At 51.6% G+C, this 23,632-nt stretch overlaps 1 protein-coding gene across 1 annotated transcript; it reads left to right on the forward strand.

The window, feature by feature from the left end:
• The first annotated feature begins 1,207 nt into the window (after nt 1–1,207).
• IPO13 (importin 13) lies at nt 1,208–22,522 on the forward strand. The gene is made up of 20 exons (XM_012434663.2): nt 1,208–1,937; nt 3,689–4,425; nt 10,638–10,778; nt 10,882–11,023; nt 11,132–11,298; nt 11,519–11,639; nt 11,726–11,873; nt 12,446–12,627; nt 12,711–12,737; nt 12,934–13,068; nt 13,217–13,360; nt 14,701–14,781; nt 15,324–15,461; nt 15,614–15,710; nt 18,696–18,748; nt 21,301–21,367; nt 21,456–21,514; nt 21,662–21,751; nt 22,084–22,265; nt 22,355–22,522. The coding sequence occupies exons 1-20, from the start codon at nt 1,854–1,856 to the stop codon at nt 22,449–22,451; spliced, it is 2,892 nt and encodes a 963-aa protein (XP_012290086.2). The 5' UTR covers nt 1,208–1,853; the 3' UTR covers nt 22,452–22,522.
• Nucleotides 22,523–23,632: the final 1,110 nt, after the last annotated feature.

A 23,632-nucleotide genomic window follows, 5' to 3' on the forward strand; every position in this document is an offset into this window, starting at 1 on the left:
CCACTGGATTTTGCTTAACAGCTAAATGAACCCCTTTCCTCTCCAGGCTCTCTATTCTTCAAGCTCAGTTTTTTCAAGTTTCTCTTCTCAGGGAAGCCTTCGTGGACCTTCTCGGGCTTCAGCAGCTACTGCCAATGCCAGCTTCCTCCATTTGAACACAACTACAGAGCTCTTTGCACTTTTAATTTTTTTCCTCTTCCCTGCTAGAGTAGCTGGCAGGACTTAATAAAAAGACAACTGGAGGGGTGAGAGGCAGGAGCTGCCGGGGCCTGTGGCACACCAGATCTATGGCAGGGTCTGCCATCCTGTCTGTGTGCCAGGGGCAAGATAAGCCTAACTTCCCCCAAGCTCGACTTTCTCATCTCATCTGAAAATTAATAAAAATACCCACTTCAGAGCTGTTAAGAAAATTGAACCTGAAGTATGCAAAGTCCTGCTCCTGGCACTTAAATGTAAGCTACTCTGATTCTAGTTACACTAAAGTTACTTCCAAAAACCTTACGAAATTCCCCGAGCACTGTCCATGGTACGTGGTTTCCCGGTTGCTAATTGGGTGGTCCTGAGAGCCTTCCCTTTTTTCTTCCTGAGGCGTGCGAAGTCCCGTCTCCTCTCCTTTGGGTGATGCTGACGCCTCCTTCCCAGACTGCACCTTTGCTAGGCCAGAGGATGCCCCGCAGCGGAGCGCCAGAGTGACCAGGCAACCTCCCTAGTCCCCACTCTCTAGCCCGAACTGCCCCCCGTCCGTCCTCGGGTTCCTCGAGTCACGTCCTCCTACTAGGGAACTGGGCCGCAGCGCCCCGCACCGGTCTGACCCGGAGTGCCTGCTGGTCGCGGTAGGCGGAGAACAGGCAGGGATCCGCAGGTCCCCAACCCACGTGCTCAGGGCCTCCTCCGCAGGGCGCCGCCTTCCGGCTAGGCGCAACACGGACTACATTTCCCAGGGTGCACAGCGGCGGGGCCTAGACTCGGCGGGGGCCTGGGGCGGCGCGCCGCTCCACCGCCTGCTCGGGGGCGCGCGGGCTGGCGCGAGGACAGGGCCAAGGACCCGGAATGAGTTTCCGCGCAGTTCCGCTGGCCGTACCGGGCTGTGCCGGGCCGTGCCCAGCCAGGACAGGCGGGAGTGGGAGCCTGAGTTGGCGGTGCCGGGGACAGGCGCTCGGGGCAGCCCGCGTCTTGACGAGGTCCCTGCCCGGTCCCGGCCGGGCTGGCTTGTCTGTCAGTCACTGGGGCGGAGGCAGCGGCGGTAGCGGGGCTGGAGCCGGGCGGTGAGCACAGCGCGGACCAGGCCGAACGGAAAGACCTGCCACAGCCCCTCAACTCCACGGACTCTTCGCCCCAGCTCGCGAAGCTGCATCTCCGCGCTTCGTTGGACGCCTCCGTAACCACGAAGGGCTCTCTCCCTGGTGACCCTCCAGCCCCGTGACCCCTTCATAGCACCCGAGAGCTCACCCAGGCGGGGGTGTTGTAGGTACAGGCCATCGACCCTGTGACCCCTCAAGATCCACGGGCTCGGTTTCCCCCGCAGGCGTCCCTCTCCTCTGACTCCCTCCACACAGATTGTGGGGACAGAGCTGTGACCTACCACTAGGATCCCCGCCTGAGAGCTCCTCACTGACAGCCCCCTCCTCGGAGTCCCCCTCAGTGGGTCTCTTAAGAGCACCCCTTTTGGTCTCTGGCAAGCCCCTCACCCCCAGACGAGGTGGGGAGGCCTCGGCAGCCATGCCCGCCCTGGGCTCCCCCTCACCCCACCACTCCCTGGACACCCAAGCCGGGGTCTAGCAGGGGGCCAGCAGCCAACGGGCTGGGGCAGGAGGCAGATCAGGGCCCACCTCCCTGCCAGGGAGGGAGCAAAGATGGAGCGGCGGGAGGAGCAGTCGGGGGCTGCAGGGGCTGGAGCAGCATCAGCCTTGGACTTCACTGTGGAGAACGTGGAGAAGGTATGAGGGCTCTGGGGTGGGCACTCCAGTGACAGAGCAGAAGTTCTGGGGACTGTCACTAATGCCAGCGCTCAGACCTGGGCTGGCTGCCCGCTGGTATGGTGCCCCCAGAGCACCTGGCATTTGCTGTCTTTCTGGGCAGGCAGTATTGCAGTGCCCTAATGGGCTATTTTTGTTTTTCCTTACAGGCAGGTCCCCTGTGGACAGATACTCCAGGGTCTTGGGATGGTCCCTTCAGGGAGCTTATGACTTAGCCTTCCAGCCAGACTGGCTATTTTCCAGCTCCATGGGAACTGCATGAGCAGTGCAGTAGGAAACTGGGAACCCAGGAGACCTGCAGCTCAGTCTTCTGGAATTATACTGATGCCAAACCATCCTGAACCTGGTTTTATTGAGCCAAGGGCTCAGGAAATAATCTGGAACTAAAACAATCTGGGTTGTTTCTACTCTTTGGAGAAGGGTCCTTCCTTTATTGGATGGAAGCCAGACCAGTCCTGAGCAGGCAGGTGTGGGGCTGTCTCCTTTTGTTTTGTGCTGAGTCTAAGGGTCCTGGCCCTGCTGGCAGCCTTACAGGGCTCTTCCCTACTCACCTGCCCACACAGCTCCCCACCATGGCCCTCCCAAGCTCCCCCACTGCCCAGCCCATCTTTCTGAACTCCTTTTTAGTTCTTTTCTGTATCTGCTCCGTATAACCTGAAATGCAGGAATGCATGCACCCTGGGATGAATGGGAAGATGGGGCTCCCTTACTTGAAAGCAGGGAATGATTGCAGATGCTCACTTGTTATTCTTGACTCCTGTTTGCCATAACAAACAATGAGGATGCATCTCTTCTGCCTGCTTTGGCATCCCTGAGGGACCAAATAAGGGACAGTGGCCGTAACTGACTGTCAGGGGTACAAATAGAGCTAAGCCTACTTGGATGGAGCCTGCTTAGGGGTCAGGGTCCTGGCCACACTCTCCCACCTCTTGGAGCAGGGCAGCGTTGGCATGGTGGCGCACTGTTCCAGGTGCTACCGTGAGATAAATCTCACTGTTTTCTTACTTCATGAAGTCCCATTGGAATTGAGGCCCTGGGGACTGTGCTAGTGGAAAGCACTAGGCCAGGTGTTTGCCAGGGCTGCAGCTATAGCCAAGGCTTCTTTGGATCAGTTGATTGGACCTTCACATGTGCCCTCTGAGGAGTGTTCTCACCGCCACCCCCACTCCAGTGTGTCTCTGCCCCAGGGCTACTTGGCAAAAGTCTTAGTCCTGCTCTGATTTCACACTGGCTTTGATGCCAGCATCTGGAGTGACCTAGGGATGATCCTGGGGGAGCTGAAAGGAGCAGTTGGAGTTGATGGGAGCAGCTGTGCCTGGGAAGGTCAAGTCCCCTCAAGCTGTTCCAAGCCCTTCTCAGGTTTAGCTTCATCCCTATGAAGCTGTTCCTTCCACCTAGGCCTTGGCCTCAAGTGCTTCCCCTTTGGGGGGATTAGCCTCCTCTTTTTTTTGCTTTCCTGTGGAGATTCCCTCTGAACCCATAATGTTTTGCTATAAGGAGAAGAGGATATGGTAGCGCATGGGCAAGGTTCAGGCTCTCAAGATATCAGCAGGACCAGGCCCAGGAAACACTGCAAGAGCCCTGAGCTCTCCCTGCTCAGCTCCCCAGTCAGGGAGAGGGAGCAGTCTTGCAGGACCAAGTCACGCCTCTGTTCTGGGCTCTGGCAAGATCCAGAGTGGCCAGCACCTGCTCAGTCCTGTGCTGTCCCGCAGGCGCTGCACCAGCTCTACTATGACCCCAACATTGAAAACAAGAACCTGGCTCAGAAGTGGCTGATGCAGGCCCAGGTCTCCCCACAGGCCTGGCACTTCAGCTGGCAGCTACTGCAGCCCGACAAGGTGCCAGAGATCCAGTACTTTGGGGCCAGTGCTCTTCACATCAAGATCTCTCGCTACTGGAGTGACATCCCAACTGACCAGTATGAAAGCCTAAAGGCACAGCTCTTTACCCAGATCACCCGCTTTGCCAGTGGCTCCAAGATTGTACTGACTCGGCTCTGCGTGGCACTAGCCTCGCTGGCTCTCAGCATGATGCCTGACGCTTGGCCATGTGCTGTGGCAGATATGGTACGACTCTTCCAGGCTGAGGACTCACCAGTGGATGGACAGGGCCGCTGTCTAGCCCTGCTAGAGCTGCTGACAGTGCTACCTGAGGAGTTCCAGACCAGCCGCCTACCCCAATACCGCAAAGGCCTGGTGCGGACCAGCCTGGCGGTGGAATGTGGGGCTGTCTTCCCTCTGCTGGAGCAGCTGCTACAGCAGCCCAGTTCACCCAGCTGTGTGCGTCAGAAGGTGCTCAAGTGTTTCTCCAGCTGGGTGCAGCTGGAGGTGCCGCTGCAGGACTGTGAGGCGCTCATTCAGGCTGCCTTCGCTGCTCTGCAGGACTCGGAGCTCTTCGACAGCAGTGTGGAGGCCATTGTGAATGCCATCTCACAGCCTGATGCCCAGAGGTGAGCTAGTCCCCACCTGCCCAGAAGACAGCCTCTTTGGCCAGCCGTCCATCCATCCATCCATCTGTTCAATAAGCATTAATTGAGTGTGTACTGATACCTGGTCCTCTGCTGGAGATATAGCAAGGAACCAAAGAAGACATGGTCCCTGCCCTCATGGTTCAGACAGGGAGGCAGACGTTAAAAAACTAATTATCAATTATTCAATTAAAATATTTGACTCTTTTCCTTCTCTCAACTAGTCACCAACTCCTGGCTGTTCTGCTCCTGACCATATTGCAAATCTATTTTTTTTCCATTTCCATTGCTACCACCCTAGTCCAAGCTGTCATCATCTCTCTCCCCAGATTACTGCAGAGCTTGTCCTCACTCTTGTACCCTTCATTGTCCCAGCAGCGAGAGTGATCCTTTGAAAATGGGGATCTACTCTTTGTGATCAGAACCCTTCAGTGGCTTCTCAATGCTCTTAGGTTAAAGCTCAGAATCCTTAATGTGACTCATGAAGGTGCGGCACAGTGTGGCATCACCGGCCTCATCTCATGCTGCTCTCTTTGCTCTCTATACTCTCACACAGTTTCTTAAATTCCTTGAATGTCCCATGTTTGTTTCAGCCTCTGGATCATCACATGTACTTGACACCTTGCCTCAGCTTAAACTTCATTTACATAGGGAAGTCCTCAATGGATTCTTAAGACTAAGTTTGATCTTCTCTCTCATATTACCTCAGAGCTCCCAGTAGTTTTCCTTCTTAGCCGTAACATGATTTCAGCATAAATTAATGTATGCCTCCCCATTAGTCTCTCAACTCTGAGGGCAGGGACTCTGTCATTTTACTTTGTCACATTGTGCTTGGCACATGGTAGCATTTGATATTTTTTGAATAGATGAAAGTAGGAGTTGCTTGAGTGGGGAGGGGTGGGGATGGAAGGGATTGGGGAAGGAGGGTGGAGTGTTCCAGGCTTTAGGAACCACAGCAGGTGCAAAGACTTGTGGTGGACAGTATCATGATATATTCAAGGGCCCAAAAGAAGTAAGTGTAGTGAAGTGTTTGTTTGGCAAATGTTCGTTGAGCATCTCCCGTGTTGGGCCCTATGCTGAGCTTTGGGAGCAGAGAGACAAATGCTTTAGCTTCCGTCTCTCAGGAGCTCACAGTCTGGTGGACACATGAATGGCAAGTACAATCAACGTGATGACTCCTCTGATGGAGAACGCAGGGGTCTGGAAAAGCCCAGAGGAGGATTTCACCCAGTCTGAGGGTTGTGAAAGGCTTCCCAGAGGAAGTGACCACTGAGCGAGAGCTGTGTAAGAGTTAGCCAGATGGAAGTGATGGATGGAGAGGACATTCCAGACAGATGGAAGAGCCCAAGCAAGGGAAGGGTGTAAAAGCCCAGAGAGTCTGGTGATCTGTAAATCATTAGGTGTGATGGGACAGCAGGATTTAAGGGCCAGATTTATAGGAGACTGGGGTCCAGATCATGCAGGATCTTTTTGGCCAAGTTTAAGATATTGATCTTCATCCTGAAGATGATATAAAGATATTAAAGGATTTTAAGCAGAGAAAATGGCCTACTGAGACTTCTGGTATGAGCTGAATTAAAAAAAGTGAGACTGGAAGCCCTGACACTGACATTTCAGAGATGGGGCTTTGGGATCCATGGCAGAATTGGAAGGGAAACCCATTAAAAGAGACTTCATGGAAGAATAGCTAACGACTCAAGCCATGGCATTAGTCATGTCTAAGTTTGAATCCCAGATGGTTCACTTATTAGATCTGAGACCTTGAATAAGCCATTCCTAAGCCTTGGTTGCCTCATCAATAAAATGGGGATGATCATATCAACCCTACAGAGTTGTAAAGGTTTAAATAGGATAATGCGCACAAGTCCTGCCCCTGGTGTTCAGTAAAGAATATTTTGACTCCTTGAGTAATGGGAATTCTTCTGTGGTCTCTGCTGGGGTTAGGATGGTCAGCAGCATCCATTTGTATGCTTGGGTTATTCATATGTTACATGTTTTAAAATGGGAACTCTGTGTGTGTGTGTGTGTGTGTGTGTGTATGTGTGTGTGTGTTCCACCTTTATGCTTTATGTGACCAGTTAATGGTAACTATTTATTTATTTTTTTGAGACAGAGTTTCACTCTGTTGCCCAGGCTGGTGTGCAGTGGCATAAGTTCGGCTCACTGCAACCTCTGCTTCCTGGGTTCAAGCGATTCTTCTGCCTCAGCCTCCAGAGTAGCTGGGATTACAGGCACCTGCCACCATGCCTGGCTAAAATTTTTGTATTTTTAGTAGAGATGGGGTTTCACCATGTTGGCCGGGCTGGTCTTTAACTCCTGACCTCAGGTGATCCACCTGCCTCAGCCTCCCAAAGTGCTGAGATTACAGGCATGAGCCACTGCACCTGGCCAACTGTTTATTTTTTAAAAGATGGACATAGTTACTATTAAACGGATTAAGGCTGTTTACTTTTAGAATTGGTCATAAGGAGTAGAAGCAGAATCATGCAATAGAAAGTGGGCCTAGTTGATCAGTGGCTAAATTGGAAAAGGAGTTGGTTTCATACACACACACACACACACACACACACACACACACACACAGATAATGTGCTTAACCACTGCCTTTTAAAACTTTAAACAAAATATTCGGATTGATTTTAAAAAAATAAATGATTGTTTTGGTACGAAGATTAAATAAGAGAATGTGAAGCTTTTAATGTGGTTCCTATGTACTCCATAAACAGCAGTTGCCAGTATTTGGTTTCATTATTGTGTTGGCAGTTATTATGATACCTATCCCCAGGCTTCCCAGGCTTCCCAGCTTAAGGTGGATACCTAGTCCCAGATCAAGGCCTCTCTTGGCAGCCTGAAGCTTAAGTGCTGGGTGGGCTCCGACAGTTGGTGACTAAGGGAAACAGATCAGGGCAAGTGTGTGGGTGATGTGAGGTGTCCTTGGATACACCCAAGTCTACCCGCCCAGCCAGTCTCAAGGGCTTTGGCAGGTAATTGATGCCCCTTCTCCTCTGAACGAATGAGCGAGCAAGGAGCCAGTGAGGTAACCCACAGCCTCCTTGGCGCCCATTGGCTGCAGCCCCTTGGTTGCTTAGCAACTCTCCCCATTTTCTCCGCTCTGCTCCTGAAGCTAAGCTCTAATTGCAGGTCTGGGCTGAGCTCCGTGTGAGCAGCAGCAGAGGCATCCCAGCAGCCCTGCCTCGGCTACTTGAGCTGACCAATTGGAGCCAGGCCTCTTGAACCCAGCTTCAGCTATGATCGTAAAGACATCCTCCCTGTCTCCTTCCCCCAAACCTAGAAACCTCTGGGGCCTCAGACTTGTTCTTCTGTCCACCTACAGATCACAGACACAGGTGCTCAGGTGGCAGGAAATCCATGTAAGAACTTCTTCCCATGGGTGAGCTGCATCCAGCCCAGAGTCTGAGCCTGGGCCTTGCTCTACCCGATCTAGTTTCCTAGCTTTGGCTTGTGAAAGTCACCTTCAGTGGCTTTGATTCCTGGGTCATCCAGGCACGCCTTCCCCAGGTCTCCCGACATTGGCCCTCCCCTTGGCTGAGTTTGCGCTCAAGTCACCCTTTTCCTGCTCCTTCACAGCTGCTGCTACTTCCTGGCTCTCTCCTTTGAAATGTATTTTTTTTTTCCTGAAATATGTTTTTAATCCCGGAAAAGCTTTTCCTTGGGAGTTGGGGAGGGAGAGAAAGTGAATTAAGCAGGCTGTTGGGGGCTCCCATCAGTGAGGACTGGAGATAGGAGCTGAGATGTACATAGATCATTTGGGGAGACTCTGGTTGGGCCCTGAAAGAAAAGCAGACCTGTAGCAGTTTAAGGGGGTTTCAACCTGGATTCTGCCTCTGAGTTGTTGTATGACCTTGAGTGATATGATACTCTGAGCTTTTGGGGCTGTATTGTCCTTGATTTGTCCTATTATGAGGCTCAGATGAGACAAATTAAGAACCTTCACTGAGTACCTGCCGTCTGCATGAACTTTAGCAGGTGGAGGAGAGAGCCTCAGAATACAGTGGGAATACAGTAGGAATACTGTGGGGGTAGAGTACTACCTCCTGCTCCCATCTCAGCTGCTGAGGAGCTTGTGGGCCATAGCCTTGACCCTGCCTCTTCTCTTTGTGCCAGAGTCTGGCCTGAAAATGCCCATTGTCTGGTGGTGCGGCCCGTGTCAGGGTCATGAGACTGAAGCTATCCCAGCTGTCTCCAGGCAGCACCCCCTGGGCCTGTCTCTGGGCTGGGGGTATCCTGGCATGGATGACTTTTCCTGCCAGAAAGGGGATGTGGAGAAGGAGGCCGATGTCCCTGGGCTGGTTGCCTCTTTTTGTCCTTCTCATCCTCCCACCAAGGATATGAAGCTACTGCCTAGCAACCTGCTTGAGGGAAGTCCAGATAGAACTCCTTCTGGGATCCTCAGTCCCCAACTCTGTAACATAGATTACTATGGTAACACTATGATTGACAACAGAAGAGTCCCAAGCATCTGATCCCCACTGTTAGAGTGTGGCCTCCTCTGCTTAGTCTCATCTCCACAGACTAAAGTGCTGGAGAGGGGTCCAGTGGGATGGAGCCAGGCTTCTCTCAGTCACTTTGTATACTGGGCTGCCTGTCCTTCTCCTTTAGAGATCATTGTGTTTCAGGGCTCTGATCTGGACTCCCTTATTTTTTTCTCATTCAACAGTTTCTCCTTGGGCAATTCTCATCTACTCCCATAGGTTTAAATACCAGCTGTTAGCTGATGACTCTCAAATCTATGTCTTTTGCTCTAACTTCTATGCTGGGCTTCAGGGCTTCCAGCTCTTTCTAGATGCTTCTACATGCATAACCTATTGGGTGTCTCTGAATCAACGTATCTAATACTGAGCTTATCACCTTCTACCTCCCATTAAAGGTGTTACTGTTCCCTGCTACTCACCCCACAGATCTCAGTAAATAGCTCCACCATCTACTTAGTTGTTTAGCCAATGACCTGAGGGTTGCTTTATTCTTCCCCATCCGCCCATCCAGTCAGTCATCAAGTCCTGTCCATTTTGCCTCTTAGCTCTCTGAGTTCATCATCTACTTCTCTCCCTCCCTGCAGCAACCATACCACTCAAGAGTTGGGATTTGGTGGTAGGGGTGGAGTGGATGGTGGGGATGGATGCTCTCATGAGCTGTTGCTGCCTTCCAAATTCTTTTTTTTAATCAGGGCTCCTGAGCCTGTGTTTACTCTTCTGTCTCCCACTCTTGTTCAGTCTCCCCTGACAGACTGTATTCATTTCCTAGGGTGACCATAACAAAGTGCCACAAATGAGGTGGGTTTAAAGCCAAACAGAAATTCATTGTCTTAAATTGTGGAGGCTAGAAGTCTGAATTCAAGGTGTTGGCAAGGCGGTGCTCCCGCGGAAACCTATAGGAGAATCCTTCCTTGCCTCTTCGTAGCTCTGTGGTTTGCTGGCGGTCTTTAGTGTTCCCCGGCTTCCAGCTGCATCACTCCACTCTCCACTTTTGTCCTCACGTGGTATGCTCCCTGTATGTCTCTGTCTTCACATGGATAGCATCTTATATTGGACTTCAGGTCCATCCTACTCCAGTATAACCTCATCTGCAATTATCTTATTTCCAAATAAGGTCATATTTTGAGGTACTGGGGATTAGGATTTATCAAAAAACATCTCTTTTTGTGTGGACATAATTCAACCCATAACAGTCTGCCCTCTGGCCCCCCAAACTACATATTATCACCACATGCAAAATATATTCATGTCATCTCAACCTCCCCAAAAGTTGTAACCCAGCTGGACTTAGTGGCTCACACCTGTAATCCCAGTTACTCTGAGGGCTGAGCAGGAGGCTGAGTTTCTTGAGCTCAGGAGTTTGAGACCAGCCTGGGTAACATAGCAAAACCCCGTCTCAAAAAAAAAAAAAAGTTAACCCATTCTGGAATCAGCTTTCATCCAATTAGAGAACACAATTCAACCCATAACGCTGACCTTCTCATACTTCCTTCTCAGAGTTCTCCTGGGAGTCCCTGACCTAAGGTTCTTCTCAACATGGGGAACATCAAATCTGCCCTGTAGTCCCTGACCCTTTTTTTGCTTAGGATTTGACAAGGAGAGGGGAACTTGATGGAAAACGAGGAGATTATGCCTTTCTCTTAAAGCCTGTAGGGGGATGGGCAGAGAGCTCTGATGGATTTTCTCATGTCACGCCTCTAGGTACGTGAACACGCTCCTGAAACTCATCCCGCTGGTGCTGGGTCTGCAGGAGCAACTGCGGCAGGCAGTGCAGAATGGGGACATGGAGACTTCCCATGGCATCTGTCGCATTGCTGTGGCCCTGGGCGAGAACCACTCCCGGTAAGGGGTGGGGAAGCTAGGGGTGGGACAGTAGGGCTCTCTAAGAGGTGGGGTTCTGGAAGTCCCTTGAGAGGTAGAATGACCTGTGTCTCCTCCTCCCCAGGGCCTTGCTGGACCAAGTAGAGCACTGGCAGAGTTTCCTGGCACTTGTCAACATGATTATGTTCTGCACAGGCATCCCTGGCCACTATCCTGTCAATGAGACCACCAGCTCTCTAACCCTCACCTTCTGGTACACGCTGCAGGTGTGTATATGTAACCTTCAGTAGGACTGGGCTGTGGTGGAAGAAGGTGGATCATGGGCTTCTATGGCTACTGGTGAGGTGGCTAATTCTCTTCCCTGGCTCTCTCAGGATGATATTCTATCCTTTGAGGCAGAGAAGCAGGCTGTATACCAGCAGGTGTACCGGCCAGTCTACTTCCAGCTGGTGGATGTGCTTCTGCACAAGGCCCAGTTCCCTTCTGATGAGGAATATGGATTTTGGTCCTCAGACGAGAAGGAGCAGTTCCGAATTTACAGGTGATGTTAGCAGGCCAACTCCTCTAAAATGGAGTCCATAAATAATGAAGGCAATGAGGGAAGGGGCCCAAGGCCAGGCTTTCTGAATTTGGGGGCTTCTCTCTCTGTTCTCTAGGCATTGTTGCAGGGTTGTGGGGGTACTGGGGCAGGCTCCTGGGCTTGGGGGCAGGATCCAGGAGCAGGATCCAGGCAGTATAAAAGGTCTTCATCTGCTTCTCAGGGTGGACATCTCAGACACGCTCATGTATGTCTATGAGATGTTGGGGGCCGAGCTGCTCAGCAACCTCTATGACAAGCTGGGTCGTTTGCTTACCAGCTCAGAGGAGCCCTACTCCTGGCAGGTATCTCCCAAGCCTGATTCCCTCAGCCCTCCCAGACCTGTCACACCCTCCTCCTCATCCAAGCCAGTGGCACCCTCTTTCCCCAGCACACGGAGGCCCTCCTCTATGGCTTCCAATCCATCGCAGAGACCATCGACGTCAACTATTCTGATGTGGTGCCTGGGCTCATTGGCCTCATCCCACGGATCAGCATCAGCAACGTGCAGCTGGCAGATACTGTCATGTTCACCATTGGTGAGACCTAGCACATGCCCATGACCATATTCCCAGAGCCACAGCACCTGTCCCCAGCCACAGCCAGCATGCTGGATCCTATCCAGAATGGGAGAGCCACATGCCTACACACAGTGTTGTAACAAACTGACTGTCCTGGCAGGTCTAGGGTGTCCATCTGATGGCACAATGAGCTGCAGTTCAGTGAGACTAGTTTACTGTCAGGGGAGATTAAACAAGAGTAGGAGACAGAAGAGTAAACAGATGTTCAGGAGACCTGATAAAAAAAAAGACTTTGGAAGGCAGCAACAGCTCATGAGAGCATCCATCCCCACCATCCACTCCACCCTGACAATTTACTGTCAGTGAAACAGCAGTATTGGGCCTCTGTTGAGTAACCCTTTCCTGCTTCTCTGCTGTAAGGCTCTTGTTTAAGCATGCACATGCATATTTGCCCATGTAGTCCTCTGAATGGAGCAGTGCTCTGTGCTAGGGCAACTTGACCCTGCCAGGAACTCTGCTCGCTTCAGAGACATGGTACAAAGCCAGCCTGGCCTGCCTCAGAGATCGTCCTGTCTTCTTCCTTCCTCCAGGAGCTCTGTCTGAATGGCTGGCTGACCACCCCGTCATGATCAACAGCGTTCTGCCCCTGGTACTGCATGCCCTAGGTAATCCTGAGCTCTCTGTCTCTTCTGTGTCTACCCTCAAGAAGATCTGCCGAGAGTGCAAGTATGACCTGCCTCCCTATGCTGCCAACATTGTGGCTGTGTCCCAGGTATGCAGGAGCCCTGGATGGTGCTGGGCCTCAGCGCACACTCTGCGCTGTGCTGATACTACATTCCTTCTTTCTACCCCCAGGATGTGCTGATGAAACAGATCCACAAGGTGCGGCTCAAAAGTTTCTAGGGGTCTCCTTGGGGGTCTTGTGGGAATCTCTTATCCCTGAAATCCTGTTTTTTGCCTTCCCCTTCCTCTTATCCCTTATTCTCTGTTTTTGGAAGCTTCTCCCAAGAGGCTAATTTTCCTTCCTACCCCATAACTAGATGTGGCCAGGACTGACCATCCATGTTCTGCCCCACAGACAAGCCAGTGCATGTGGCTGATGCAAGCGCTGGGCTTCCTGCTGTCAGCTCTTCAAGTGGAGGAGATCCTTAAGAACCTGCACTCGCTCATCTCACCCTATATCCAGCAACTGGAGAAGCTGGCAGAGGAGATAGTGAGTGAGCTCTGGGGGCCAGGGAGTAGTACTGAGATGCTGTGGCTGATGAGGGGTGAGGTTGGAGCTGGCCCTCAGAGTTGGGGCTCAGTGATCTGGACCAAACTGGGGCTAGGAGATCTGAAGCTTGGTTTGCTTCTCCCTGCAGCCCAATCCTTCCAACAAGCTGGCCATTGTCCACATCTTGGGGCTTCTCTCCAACCTCTTCACCACACTGGACATCAGTCATCATGACGATGATCACGAAGGCCCTGAGCTTCGGAAGCTGCCAGTGCCGCAGGGACCCAACCCCGTGGGTGACATTGTCTTTGCCATCCCCCCAACCCCCACCTGTGGGAATGTCTTTGTCACTCTTCAATTCTGTGGGTAATGTTGTCATTGTTCTCCTTTCCCCATGGGGGTGATGTGTTTGGTCCTCTGATTCCATGAATGACCTATAATTACCTCTCACTCTGTAGGTAGCAATGTCATTATCTTACTCAACTCTGTGTGTGATGTTGTCCTTGTCCTCAGCCCAATTAGGGTGATGTCATTGAAATTCCTCAGCCCCATGAGAGACATCGACATTATATCCTTCAACCCTTAAGTGATGTTATTATGGGCCCCTGTTCAACCGCCCCCCACCACCCTCTGCTCTGTAGGGCCTTCTACTTCAACATTTACCGTCCCCTGTGGGCACTAAGGATGCTTATTACATCCTCCGCATGTAATAGTTCTGGCCTTCAAGTTGCTCCCAGTGTAGAGGAAGTTCAAGTTGCTCAGATTATCACAAAGCAGTGTGATAAGTCCTGTGAGAAGCTTGGGCACAGGTTGTGGGGTGACCACTTACAAGTTGCTTAATCTGGAGTAAGCCTCAGCTTCCCATTAAAAACTATGAACATTGAAATGTCTGGCTTAATTCATAGAACTGTGCTGGATAGTAGATGTGGTCTTACATGTAGGTAGTTTGCATATTGTAAAGTTCTTTATAAATACAAGGGACTGCTTTGGTCATTGTTCACAGAACTCCCTCCAGGATTTCTCCCGGAGAAAAGGAAGCCATAGGCATCCTGGCCTCTCTGCTTAACTCTGCAACCGAGTTTCAGTTAGTCTCTCAGCTTTAGACCACACCTGGGCCACTGTCATCGGACAGAGCCCCTTCTTGATGTGGTAGACATCATCCTGCCTTTCCTTGCCTCCCAGGACCTCAGTCTGCTCTCTGCTCCTCCATAAGCTGCCTACATCTGTGTATTCTTTGGGGCTTCCTACTTCAAGCCTATTTAGAGGAGATTGTATCTCCACTTCTTCAGGGGCTAGCCCATAGCCTTGGTTTTACAGAGCAGAGATATAAAGGGAGTGATTTTTTTTTTAAGTCTAAAAAGATTTTGTAATCTTATGAAGCACTTGTGATATCTCTGCTTTGCAGTTTGAGGCTTCCTTTGAGATAATCCCTAGAATTCAGGATATCCTCCTTTTTCATTCATGAGAAAGTTCAGCAAACCACTTCTTCCCCCAGGGGTCCCATGCACTGGGTCCTCAATGTGCATTCTGGGGTAACAGGTTTGAATTCCCCTCCTCCCTGCTACCAAGTCCTTCTCAAGTGGGTCACAGTGATCGATAGCAGAAGCACCTCATTTCTTCCCATGTCTTCAGGTGGTGGTGGTACTGCAGCAGGTCTTCCAGCTTATCCAGAAGGTGCTGAGCAAATGGTTGAATGATGCCCAGGTGGTGGAGGTGAGCCCTGGCCTTTGCCCTCTGCTCCATAGTTACTTCTCGGAGGTGTAGCAGGAGTAAGATGTTGCCACATTTCAGCTTGCAATGGTTTGGAGAAAACAGGGGAGGTGAATCCTGCTGCATAGAGATAAGGAATCTTTTGGGAAGACATTTAGAACTCCCCAATATCATGAGAAATGCTTAATGCAGGGACTGTAATATTAGGGTTGAGTGACAGCCAGGCATCTGTTTTGGCATCAGAAACCTGCCTTTGGTCCCTTTTCAGTTCAGGTTTTTGTTGCCGTTGCTGCTCCCCAGAGGAAATGGTGGAGATGTAAGTAGCAGGAGTTAAGTTCCACAGTTCCATCCTGTGCCCCTCAGTGAAGGGCCTTTAGCTAGACCCTGCCAGAGTAAGGGTCAGACTTGCTTACCATCCTTGGTTTGCAGCGCCAGGCAAGGCTTATAGGTAAGGGCCCGATCTTAGGCCCACTTTGTGCAGGGCTTCAGCGCTGTTTCAGTCAATCGTGACCTGCTGACCAGGGCCCCTTTGCTTTCTTCCCAAGGCGGTGTGCGCTATCTTTGAGAAGTCGGTTAAGACGCTGCTGGATGACTTTGCCCCCATGGTGCCACAGCTGTGTGAGATGCTGGGTCGGATGTACAGCACCATCCCCCAGGCCTCTGCTCTTGACCTCACTCGACAGGTGGGCCTTCTGATTGGGGCAGAGATCCTGACCCTGGGTGGGGGTGGGTCAGGTAGCTGCTGTGTCTGGGGTCCCCACTTGCATTCCAGGGATATTGCCCGGTCCTGGTGAGACTGGGTCTCAGCTGACCAGCATTCCCTGCTTTGTTGTAGCTGGTCCACATCTTTGCTCATGAGCCTGCCCACTTTCCCCCAATTGAGGCCCTCTTCCTGCTCGTCACCTCCGTCACACTCACTCTCTTCCAGCAAGGTAGGTCCTGACCAGGGTCTCTGCTGCTGCCGCCACTGCCACTGCCTCTGCTTCCCCAAATGGGGAGCCAAAGCTGCCCACTCTGTTCTTCTCTGTCCCCTGAGTCACATGTGGGACTTGATGGGAAACTTGTGCGATCAAGCACAGCACCTTACAAATAGTTGAAACCTTAGGTTGAAGTGGATAAGAGGGTGAATGATGTCTTCTGCTGGCCTGCTGGGTTCAGGGCCAGTCTGGATATGGAAGAAGGAAGTGGTGGTGGGAGGTGGGCAGAGGCTCTGAGGGGCTTGGGGCACTAGGCTGGCTCCTTTACTTTGGGATATAATGAAAAGAGGAAAGAACATGGGCTTTTGAAGTCAGCTAGACCCAGATTCTAAGTTCATCACCACCAACTAGTTGTGTGTCCTTGGGCAAGTCACTTACCTTTGCTGAGCCTTCATTTCCATATCTGTGAAACGGAGATACCATATACTTGGAATGATTGTTTACAGGTATTAAAGTCACATCTTCTGGGCCCCTGGTTCAGGGGCTTTTGCACAATGAAGTACTCAGAGACTGCTGGTTCCTTTCCCTGCATCAAGGCTTAGTCCTTTCTAGGCCAGAAGTCAAGTACCTTTGGCTGTGGACCTAGCCCTCCATTCCCTGTGACCCTTTGCCTGAGAGAGTTGGGAGCAGGGGCTTCATTCAGGCTTCTCGTGTTGTCTAATCCAGGCTTCCAATTTGGAAAAACAAAAACAAAAAAACAGCACTGCTCAGCTAGCCTTGTGAGCCTTGCCTGGATTCATGGTCACAAGTTTGAGGCTCACCAGGGGTCTCGGTTGGTACCCAGAGTACTCTTAGCTTATAACCTCAGTGGTCTCATGATCCTGGCTTCTGTTCCTGTGGGCCATGGAGTAAGTCCAAACTGGGGAGAAACCTGAACCAGAAACCTGGTGTGGTCATCCTCAACTCCACCTTTCCCACTCCCTGTACCCAATCTAGGACAAGCCCCATTGATCCTGGCTCCTGATTCTCTCCAGGTCGGCCCACTTCTACCCACCTCTGTGGCCACTGCCTCAGTTTAGGGTCTCACCTGGATTATCAACAACCTTCTAGCAGGTTTTCTTGACATCTCCCCTTCTCTCCAATCTGTTCTGCACACTGCAGCTATAATCTTCATAAAAACACAAATCTGAGCATTTGTCTTCCCAGGCTTAAAATCCTTTTCGTTGTTCCCATTGCCCTTAGCTTATTGTTCCATTCCTACCCACATGACAGGGCTCTGGCATGCCTCTAATGTCCTCTCCTGCCGGTATCCTCATGACTCCAAAATTCCAGCCACACTGCCCTTTCCTTACTATGTCCCATTTGATACCCGTGCCTTGCGCCTCTGACTGGGCCTTTACTGGGTGAACTCTCACTCCTTCATGCCTCAGAAAGGAGGAAGACTGCATCACTTCTCAGAGTAATTTCTCAGAGGTGGAATTGGGTACTTCTAACTGTACTGAAACTGCATCCTGTACACACTGCTGACACAGCACTGATCACACACAATAATCAGCTTTCATGTCTGTCTCTCTTACTAGATTAAGCCCCTCTAGGGCAGAGTTGAGTTTCTTCTCTCTGCATTCCCAGTGCCCAGAATGAGGCCAGAATACAGCAGGCCACAGACACTGTTAAATAAAGGAGAGTGAGGGCTCTCTGCCCTTGGAACCTTTCCTTCTCTCTGTCTGGCCCACCTCTAGCAGGGTGGCTGCTGAACATCAAACCTGCAGGGTGCACATTGGGCCTCACTTTCTCGGACTTAAATAACTCAGGGTTCAGATACCAAAGGGACAGGCTTTATTTATTGGCGGCTCTTCATAGCCTAGAGAAGGAAGCAGGGCAGAGATTATCTGCTTTACAGATAGGGAAACTGAGCATTTGTGGCTTGCGCAAGATCACACAGCTACTTAGTGGTGTCTTAGGCAGATGGTTTTGCACCACATCCTCCTCAGAGTGGAGAAGCCTGGGTAGGAGCTCCAGGTGCATGCCATATTCTTGCCTCAGGAATCATCAGAACTGGAGGCAGAAGTGTCCAACATCTTATCTGTTGGGCTTGTTGGTTGTCTCACTGGACAGGATGGCTCCTATACCTGCTATGCCATCCCAATCTTAGCCATTCCTTCCCCTCGGGCTCTGCCTTCCCACTGGACCATGGGATGACACATTGACTGCTTTCCCTCTTTCTTGGTATGTCCAGATGATGGGAACTAGTCCTCAGCCCTGAGCTTGGCTCTCTGCTGAGTCCGTGTCCATGTGGAAGAGCTTTGCTGGGATGGGGCTCTTGTTTTTGGCCCTATGATGCTGTTTCCTCCTCTGGGCCCTGCTAGTGACTTGCTGGGCCATCTCCATAGCATGCTGGGCACTGCCCTACCTAAGCAAGTGTCCTCTGGTTTAAGCGGACCGAATACATTCTTTTCCTTGGCCAGACCAAGAGCCCTAAGGCCATTGAAGTGAGGTGGTACTTACTCAGGCTCTGATGCCATAGCCTTTCCAGGGCCCTCAGATAAACCTCAAAAGTAGATACCAAGGGCTGGCCCCCCGACTATCCCAGCTCTCCTCTTCAATGACTGGCTGATGGGGAGGTATGTGCTAGGAACAGTGTAGGGCTACCCCAATCTGCCAGAGGCCACAGTAAGTGTGGTGGCCATTTCTTCAGTTACGTGGAGTCCAGAATTGCTCACATACCAAGGGAACACGAGGGGATGGCATGAGGAGGAGTGGGGAGTAGGCGGAAGGCCCCGCGGAGGGAGCTGGGGCAGGCCCGTCCTTCACTTTGCCGTCTCTTTCTGTTGGGCTTCTCCCAGTTCATGGTTTTTGTATGTTTTGTTTCTTTATCTTGCTTCCTGCTGCTCATGTGCCCCCACGCTGTCTCCCTGCAGGCTCTCAGTCCCACATAACTATATGAGGTTGAGTTGCTGTTTGTATAATTTTTTCTTAAGTTCCATCTTTATTATATTTTAGGGCCCAGGGATCATCCTGATATTGTTGATTCATTTATGCAACTCCTGGCACAGGTGTGTTTTAGTTTTATTCATTCACGTTCTGTTCTCTCTCTTTCTCTTTCTCTTATGTTGAAATTCAATTTAAGCCTATTTTTAGCTTTCTGTTGACAAATTTTTTTTCTGTTCAGTTGAATAGAGTTTCTTCATCTGTTTCCGTGGAAGTTGACAACCCAACATCCTCCTTTAGTGCCCCTATGCCTCAACTAGCTCAGTCTTCTACAAAGACCAGGGAGAGGCTGATCCCGAAGGGAGGAAGCTGGGCTGGCCTCGGGCGGGGAGTGGGAAAGGGAGGGGTTGTGACTGTGCCCAGCAGCTTCTTGTTGCCCAAGAAGTTCGTGGGTAGGACTGGAGTTGAAGGGCCTGGGGTTCACTGTCCCCGTGCTCCTGCCGGGAACTGCCTGCCTCAGTGCCCCCAGCCTGCTCCTGAGAGGTAGGCTGGGAGCAGCTCCAAAGTGAAGGACTGAAAAGAGGAATGTGCGCGGTGGAGCCCAGAGTTGGGCTGTTGGAGAGGTTGAGCTGCTGCTGGGAGGTGGAGTGCAGGCTCCATTGTGAGACCACGTTAGGATGTGTTTGCATTTTGTATGTGTTTCAGTGTGTGAGACCTTATTTTATATGTCTTGAGTTTGGTTTGGGAAGGGAACGGAAATCACCTGTAAGTAGTATGCGTATTATGCGTGCTAGGATGAATACGTGCATTGATGCGTGCTGTATGTTGATGTGTTGTGTGTTTTGTGTTGTTTGTTGATATGTTAGGCCTTGATGGATTTAGAGTGTGGACATGTGTTGGAGGTGTGTGTGTGTTGGGCTATGGGAGTGTATATTATGGAGGATAGGAGTATATGTTGTGGTATTGGTATGTCTGTATTAGAGTATGGTTTGGAGGAGATGAATGTTGGGCTGTGGGGGTATGGAATTAGTGTGATGGGGGCTTCTGTGTGTTAGGGGTTCCTAGCACGCAGAACCCCTAACCTGTGAGTTGGGGTAAATGGAGTGTTTCTTTGACTCATTCCGCAGGTTTTTTTTTTTTCTTTGAGACAGAGTCTCGCTCTGTTGCCAGGCTGGAGTGCAGTGGCGCGATCTTGGCTCACTGCAACCTCTGCCTCCCGGGTTCAAGCGATTCTCTTGCCTCAGCCTCCCGAGTAGCTGAGACTACAGGCACATGCCTCCATGCCCAGCTAATTTTTGTATTTTTAGTAGAGACAGGGTTTTACCCTGTTGGCCAGGATGGTCTTGATCTCTTGACCTCATGATCTGCCCGCCTCGGCCTCCCAAAGTGCTGAGATTACAGGCGTGAGCCACCATGCCTGGCCCTCATTCCACAGATATTTTTATTGAGTGTGTAATACATGCTGTACTTTGCTAGGTATTGAGGATATGATAGTGAGCAAAAGCAGGCACAGTTCTTGCTCTCCTGGAACTTACAAGTCTAGTTTCTGGGGTAGGGGAGGGTGGGAGGAGGGAAGAATAGGGAGTTTTCTGGGCTGGGTGGATATGTGTGTGGGTGTTTTCAGGGGTGTATCTTTGATGGGGAGGGTGTGTGAATGTGTATTTGTGGATGGGTATGTTGGGAGAGTGCACAGGAGGACTGTGGGAAGGTTGAGGGTGTAGGTGTGTGGACATGGTTTGCAGATGTGCAGGTGTTTGGTGTGTGACTGTCATGAGGGTGTGTTCCAGATGGGGAGAGAGTGTGTATGTAAGGGGTATGATAGAGGTATGTAAGGAGGGCGTTTCAAGTGATGGTGCCTGTGGGGGTGTTTGCACATGAGTAAACATGGGGAGTAGAGGGGATGTGAGGGGTTGGAGGGTAGAGGTCTATCTGGTGTGCACTGGGGGCATTTCTTGGAAGCAGCAGTGTTTAAGGATGGCTGGAGCATCTCCTGTGACCTGAGGATGTGCCAGTCATGTCCTGGTACCACTTGGGGCAGGCCATCTGCCCCCATCACATCATCTGTTTCCCCTCACCCACAGCAGCACTGGCTCCTTGGTGTGTGTATGGCCGAAGAGGGCCTGGACACAGGGTACCCTGGAAGAAAGTGGGACTAAGGCTCCAAGGCTCCTGCTGTACTTTTCCTCTTCTTAGCAGGAGCTGGAGGTGTCTCAGGAATACAGGAGGGACGTGGGAGGAGGGCTGTTGGGCTGAGGGCTCCCTGTCTGGATGCCATCTCTTCTTCCTGCTGCCCTGTACACAAACCTGGGGTGCTTAACTCCCTCTGTTAATCAACATGAAGTCACTGCTGGCAACCTGGAGCCTGCGAGATCTCTGCCCCCGATGGAGGGGAAGGTGTCTGGAGCCCAAACTTTCTGTATTATGATCCCCACCCCCAACCTCTCTCACATACACCCATGCATTCATGTACACATATGTGTACACAGCATCCCTTGAGCTGTTCTCACCTGACCTACTGAACTCTGGGGTGGTCCAGGTCCCCCAGAGATGGCTGGGTAGCTGGTTTTGGCAGCCTCTACCTGTGAGGTGTGAAGTTGGGGGCTGGGGTGGCAGGTGAGTGGGGGGGATGGTCCTTGGAGCTGGCTGGGGCTGGGCTTACCAGCTCCACCTCCTGCAGGCTCTGAAGCGGAAGCCAGATTTATTCCTGTGTGAACGACTGGATGTCAAAGCTGTGTTCCAATGTGGTAAGTGGCGCCAGATGGACAGGTGGGCCTGGGGCTCCCCCAGGAGGATCCTTACACCCCATCTGATCTGCCTCTGCCTCTCCCACAGCTGTGCTGGCCCTCAAGTTCCCTGAGGCACCTACTGTCAAGGCCTCCTGTGGCTTCTTTGTGAGTCCCATTATGAACCCTGACCCACTGCCACCCCAATGCCCTGCCCTGCCCAGGACTCCAGACGGTAGAGCTGTGGTGTACAGCTCTTGTCCTCAGGGAGAGCTGGGAAGGAGCTGGGCTGATGGGCCTCTCCATCCTCTGCAGACAGAGCTGCTGCCTCGGTGTGGGGAAGTAGAGTCTGTGGGAAAGGTGGTACAGGAAGACGGTCGTATGCTGCTCATAGCAGTGCTGGAGGTGAGATGGAGCAAAGCGGGGTGTGGGGGTGAGGGCCCCACACTGCTGAGGCAGCTCACCTTCTGGGAGGCTTGAGCCTTTGGTTCCCTTGAGCTCTAAGATTCCGTTTCTTCTTCAGTTAAATGACTGAAAGTTGTTAGGATTGCTGTGGGGATCAGCTGGCTCTCAAAAAAGCCCTACCTAAGCAAGAGTCCTGCTTAGGTAGGACTACTTAGGTGGGACTGTTACATACAGATTGGCTTAGGAACTGTCCAGAGGGCCTGGGGCACAGTTAGACATTCTTGCTGCAGAAGGGGCAACACCCTGGTGTGCTGAGAGCCCCTCTCCCTCAGGCCATTGGGGGCCAGGCCTCCCGCAGCCTCATGGACTGCTTTGCCGACATCCTGTTCGCCCTGAACAAGCACTGCTTCAGCCTCCTGAGCATGTGGATCAAGGAGGCCCTGCAGCCACCTGGTTTTCCCTCTGCCCGCCTCAGCCCTGAACAGAAGGATACCTTCAGCCAGCAGATCCTTCGGTGAGCAGAGCTGGGGTGGGCCTTGGCTCAGGCAGAGAGGGGGCAGTGGTGGTGGCTGGTGCTAACCTGCTCTCCCTTTTCTCCTTCAGTGAGCGAGTGAACAAGAGACGGGTGAAGGAGATGGTGAAGGAGTTCACACTGCTGTGCCGGGGTCTCCATGGCACAGATTACACAGCTGACTACTGAGGGGTGCCCCCATCCCACTCAACCCTTCTCTTCACCCTTCCCTATCCCCAAAGAGTAAACCTGGACCCTCACTGCTGCCTCTGCCTCCTTTCTGCTTCCACCACCACCTAACTGAAAGCCTGGGTCCAGAAGGCCTGAGGGAAGGATGGGAGGATGCTTGGACACAGGCCTTGCGAGGGGGAATGGTGGGAACACCCTCTAGCTCCCAGGTTGAAAGAGATATTGCTGTAGCCAAGCCACCTAGGCTGGAGCTCTTCAGAATAGTCATTGCCTTTGGGGTGGGGTGGCTGCAGCAGTAGTGTCATCAACCCCCCCATTTCCATTAAATTAGTCCCAGCATGCATGTATGCATACATTTATTTAATCAACAGCACTGAGTACTAGGCCCCAACCTCTGTCCTGCATTGTTCTGCCCTGAACAAAGGTTGATCTAGTCCATAGCTACCATGCTAAGCTAAGAGAAGGGTGACGAAGTGAGGGAAGGCTGCATGGAGGAAGTTTTTGACAGGCATAGCAGCCTTCCTAGGTGCAGGACTTGGGGCTTTGGGCTGCAAGTGGGGTAGGGCTGGGTCCATTTGGGAGGGAAGAAATGGAATGGGGTCTTGACTTCCAGGATGGGTTTCTGATGTGGAGTTAATACAACATTGAACTTGCATATGGTTGAGGAGGGCTGTAGAAAGGGGCTGAGTATGTGTGTGTTGGGAGCGGGAGGCGGTGGCAGGGAGGTGAGGGAGAGAAGATATCTGAGCCCCAGAGAAGGAAAGAGGAAAGCAGGACCTAGTGTCCATATGTCCACCGCTCCCCACTTACACAGGACCTCCAGCACAGGATGGTCAGGGATCGGTCAGCACCATGGACAGCTCCTGATCTGCTCTTGTTTTCCTTCCTTAGCAGGATTGCCTCCTTTTCTGTCTCCTCAGCTATAGTTTCACCTGGGTTGCCTCTCAGGTACCCCGGGCTTCTCAGTAAGATCTGAAGAGCAGGACTGAGTTTTTCCCCACTCTCACCCGTGAGCTTTGAATCTCTTTGTAGGTGATAGGGGAATTGGTTACTCCCACATTCATCCCACTCAGTAGATCTGGATTTGATGCTGGTTGTGCCACTGAATTAGTGTTTTATTACACAAGTAGTCTCTTTGAACCTCAGTTTCCTTATCTGACAAAAGTATGTAAGGAGGGCAT

Source organism: Aotus nancymaae, unplaced genomic scaffold (genome assembly GCF_030222135.1).
Source record: "Aotus nancymaae isolate 86718 unplaced genomic scaffold, 86718_ANA_hifiasm-v0.15.2.pri h1tg000007l, whole genome shotgun sequence".
Classification (NCBI taxonomy): Eukaryota; Metazoa; Chordata; class Mammalia; order Primates; family Aotidae; genus Aotus; species Aotus nancymaae.

What these genes read in the sequence shown, in the direction of transcription:
- IPO13 (XM_012434663.2), top strand. Translation starts at nt 1,854, where the DNA reads ATGGAGCGGCGGGAGGAGCAGTCGGGGGCTGCAGGGGCTGGAGCAGCA. An exon ending in AGGAGCCCTACTCCTGGCAG is followed by an intron (nt 11,640 to 11,725) that starts GTATCTCCCAAG and finishes CTCTTTCCCCAG; the next exon opens with CACACGGAGGCCCTCCTCTA. An exon ending in TGATGAAACAGATCCACAAG is followed by an intron (nt 12,738 to 12,933) that starts GTGCGGCTCAAA and finishes TCTGCCCCACAG; the next exon opens with ACAAGCCAGTGCATGTGGCT.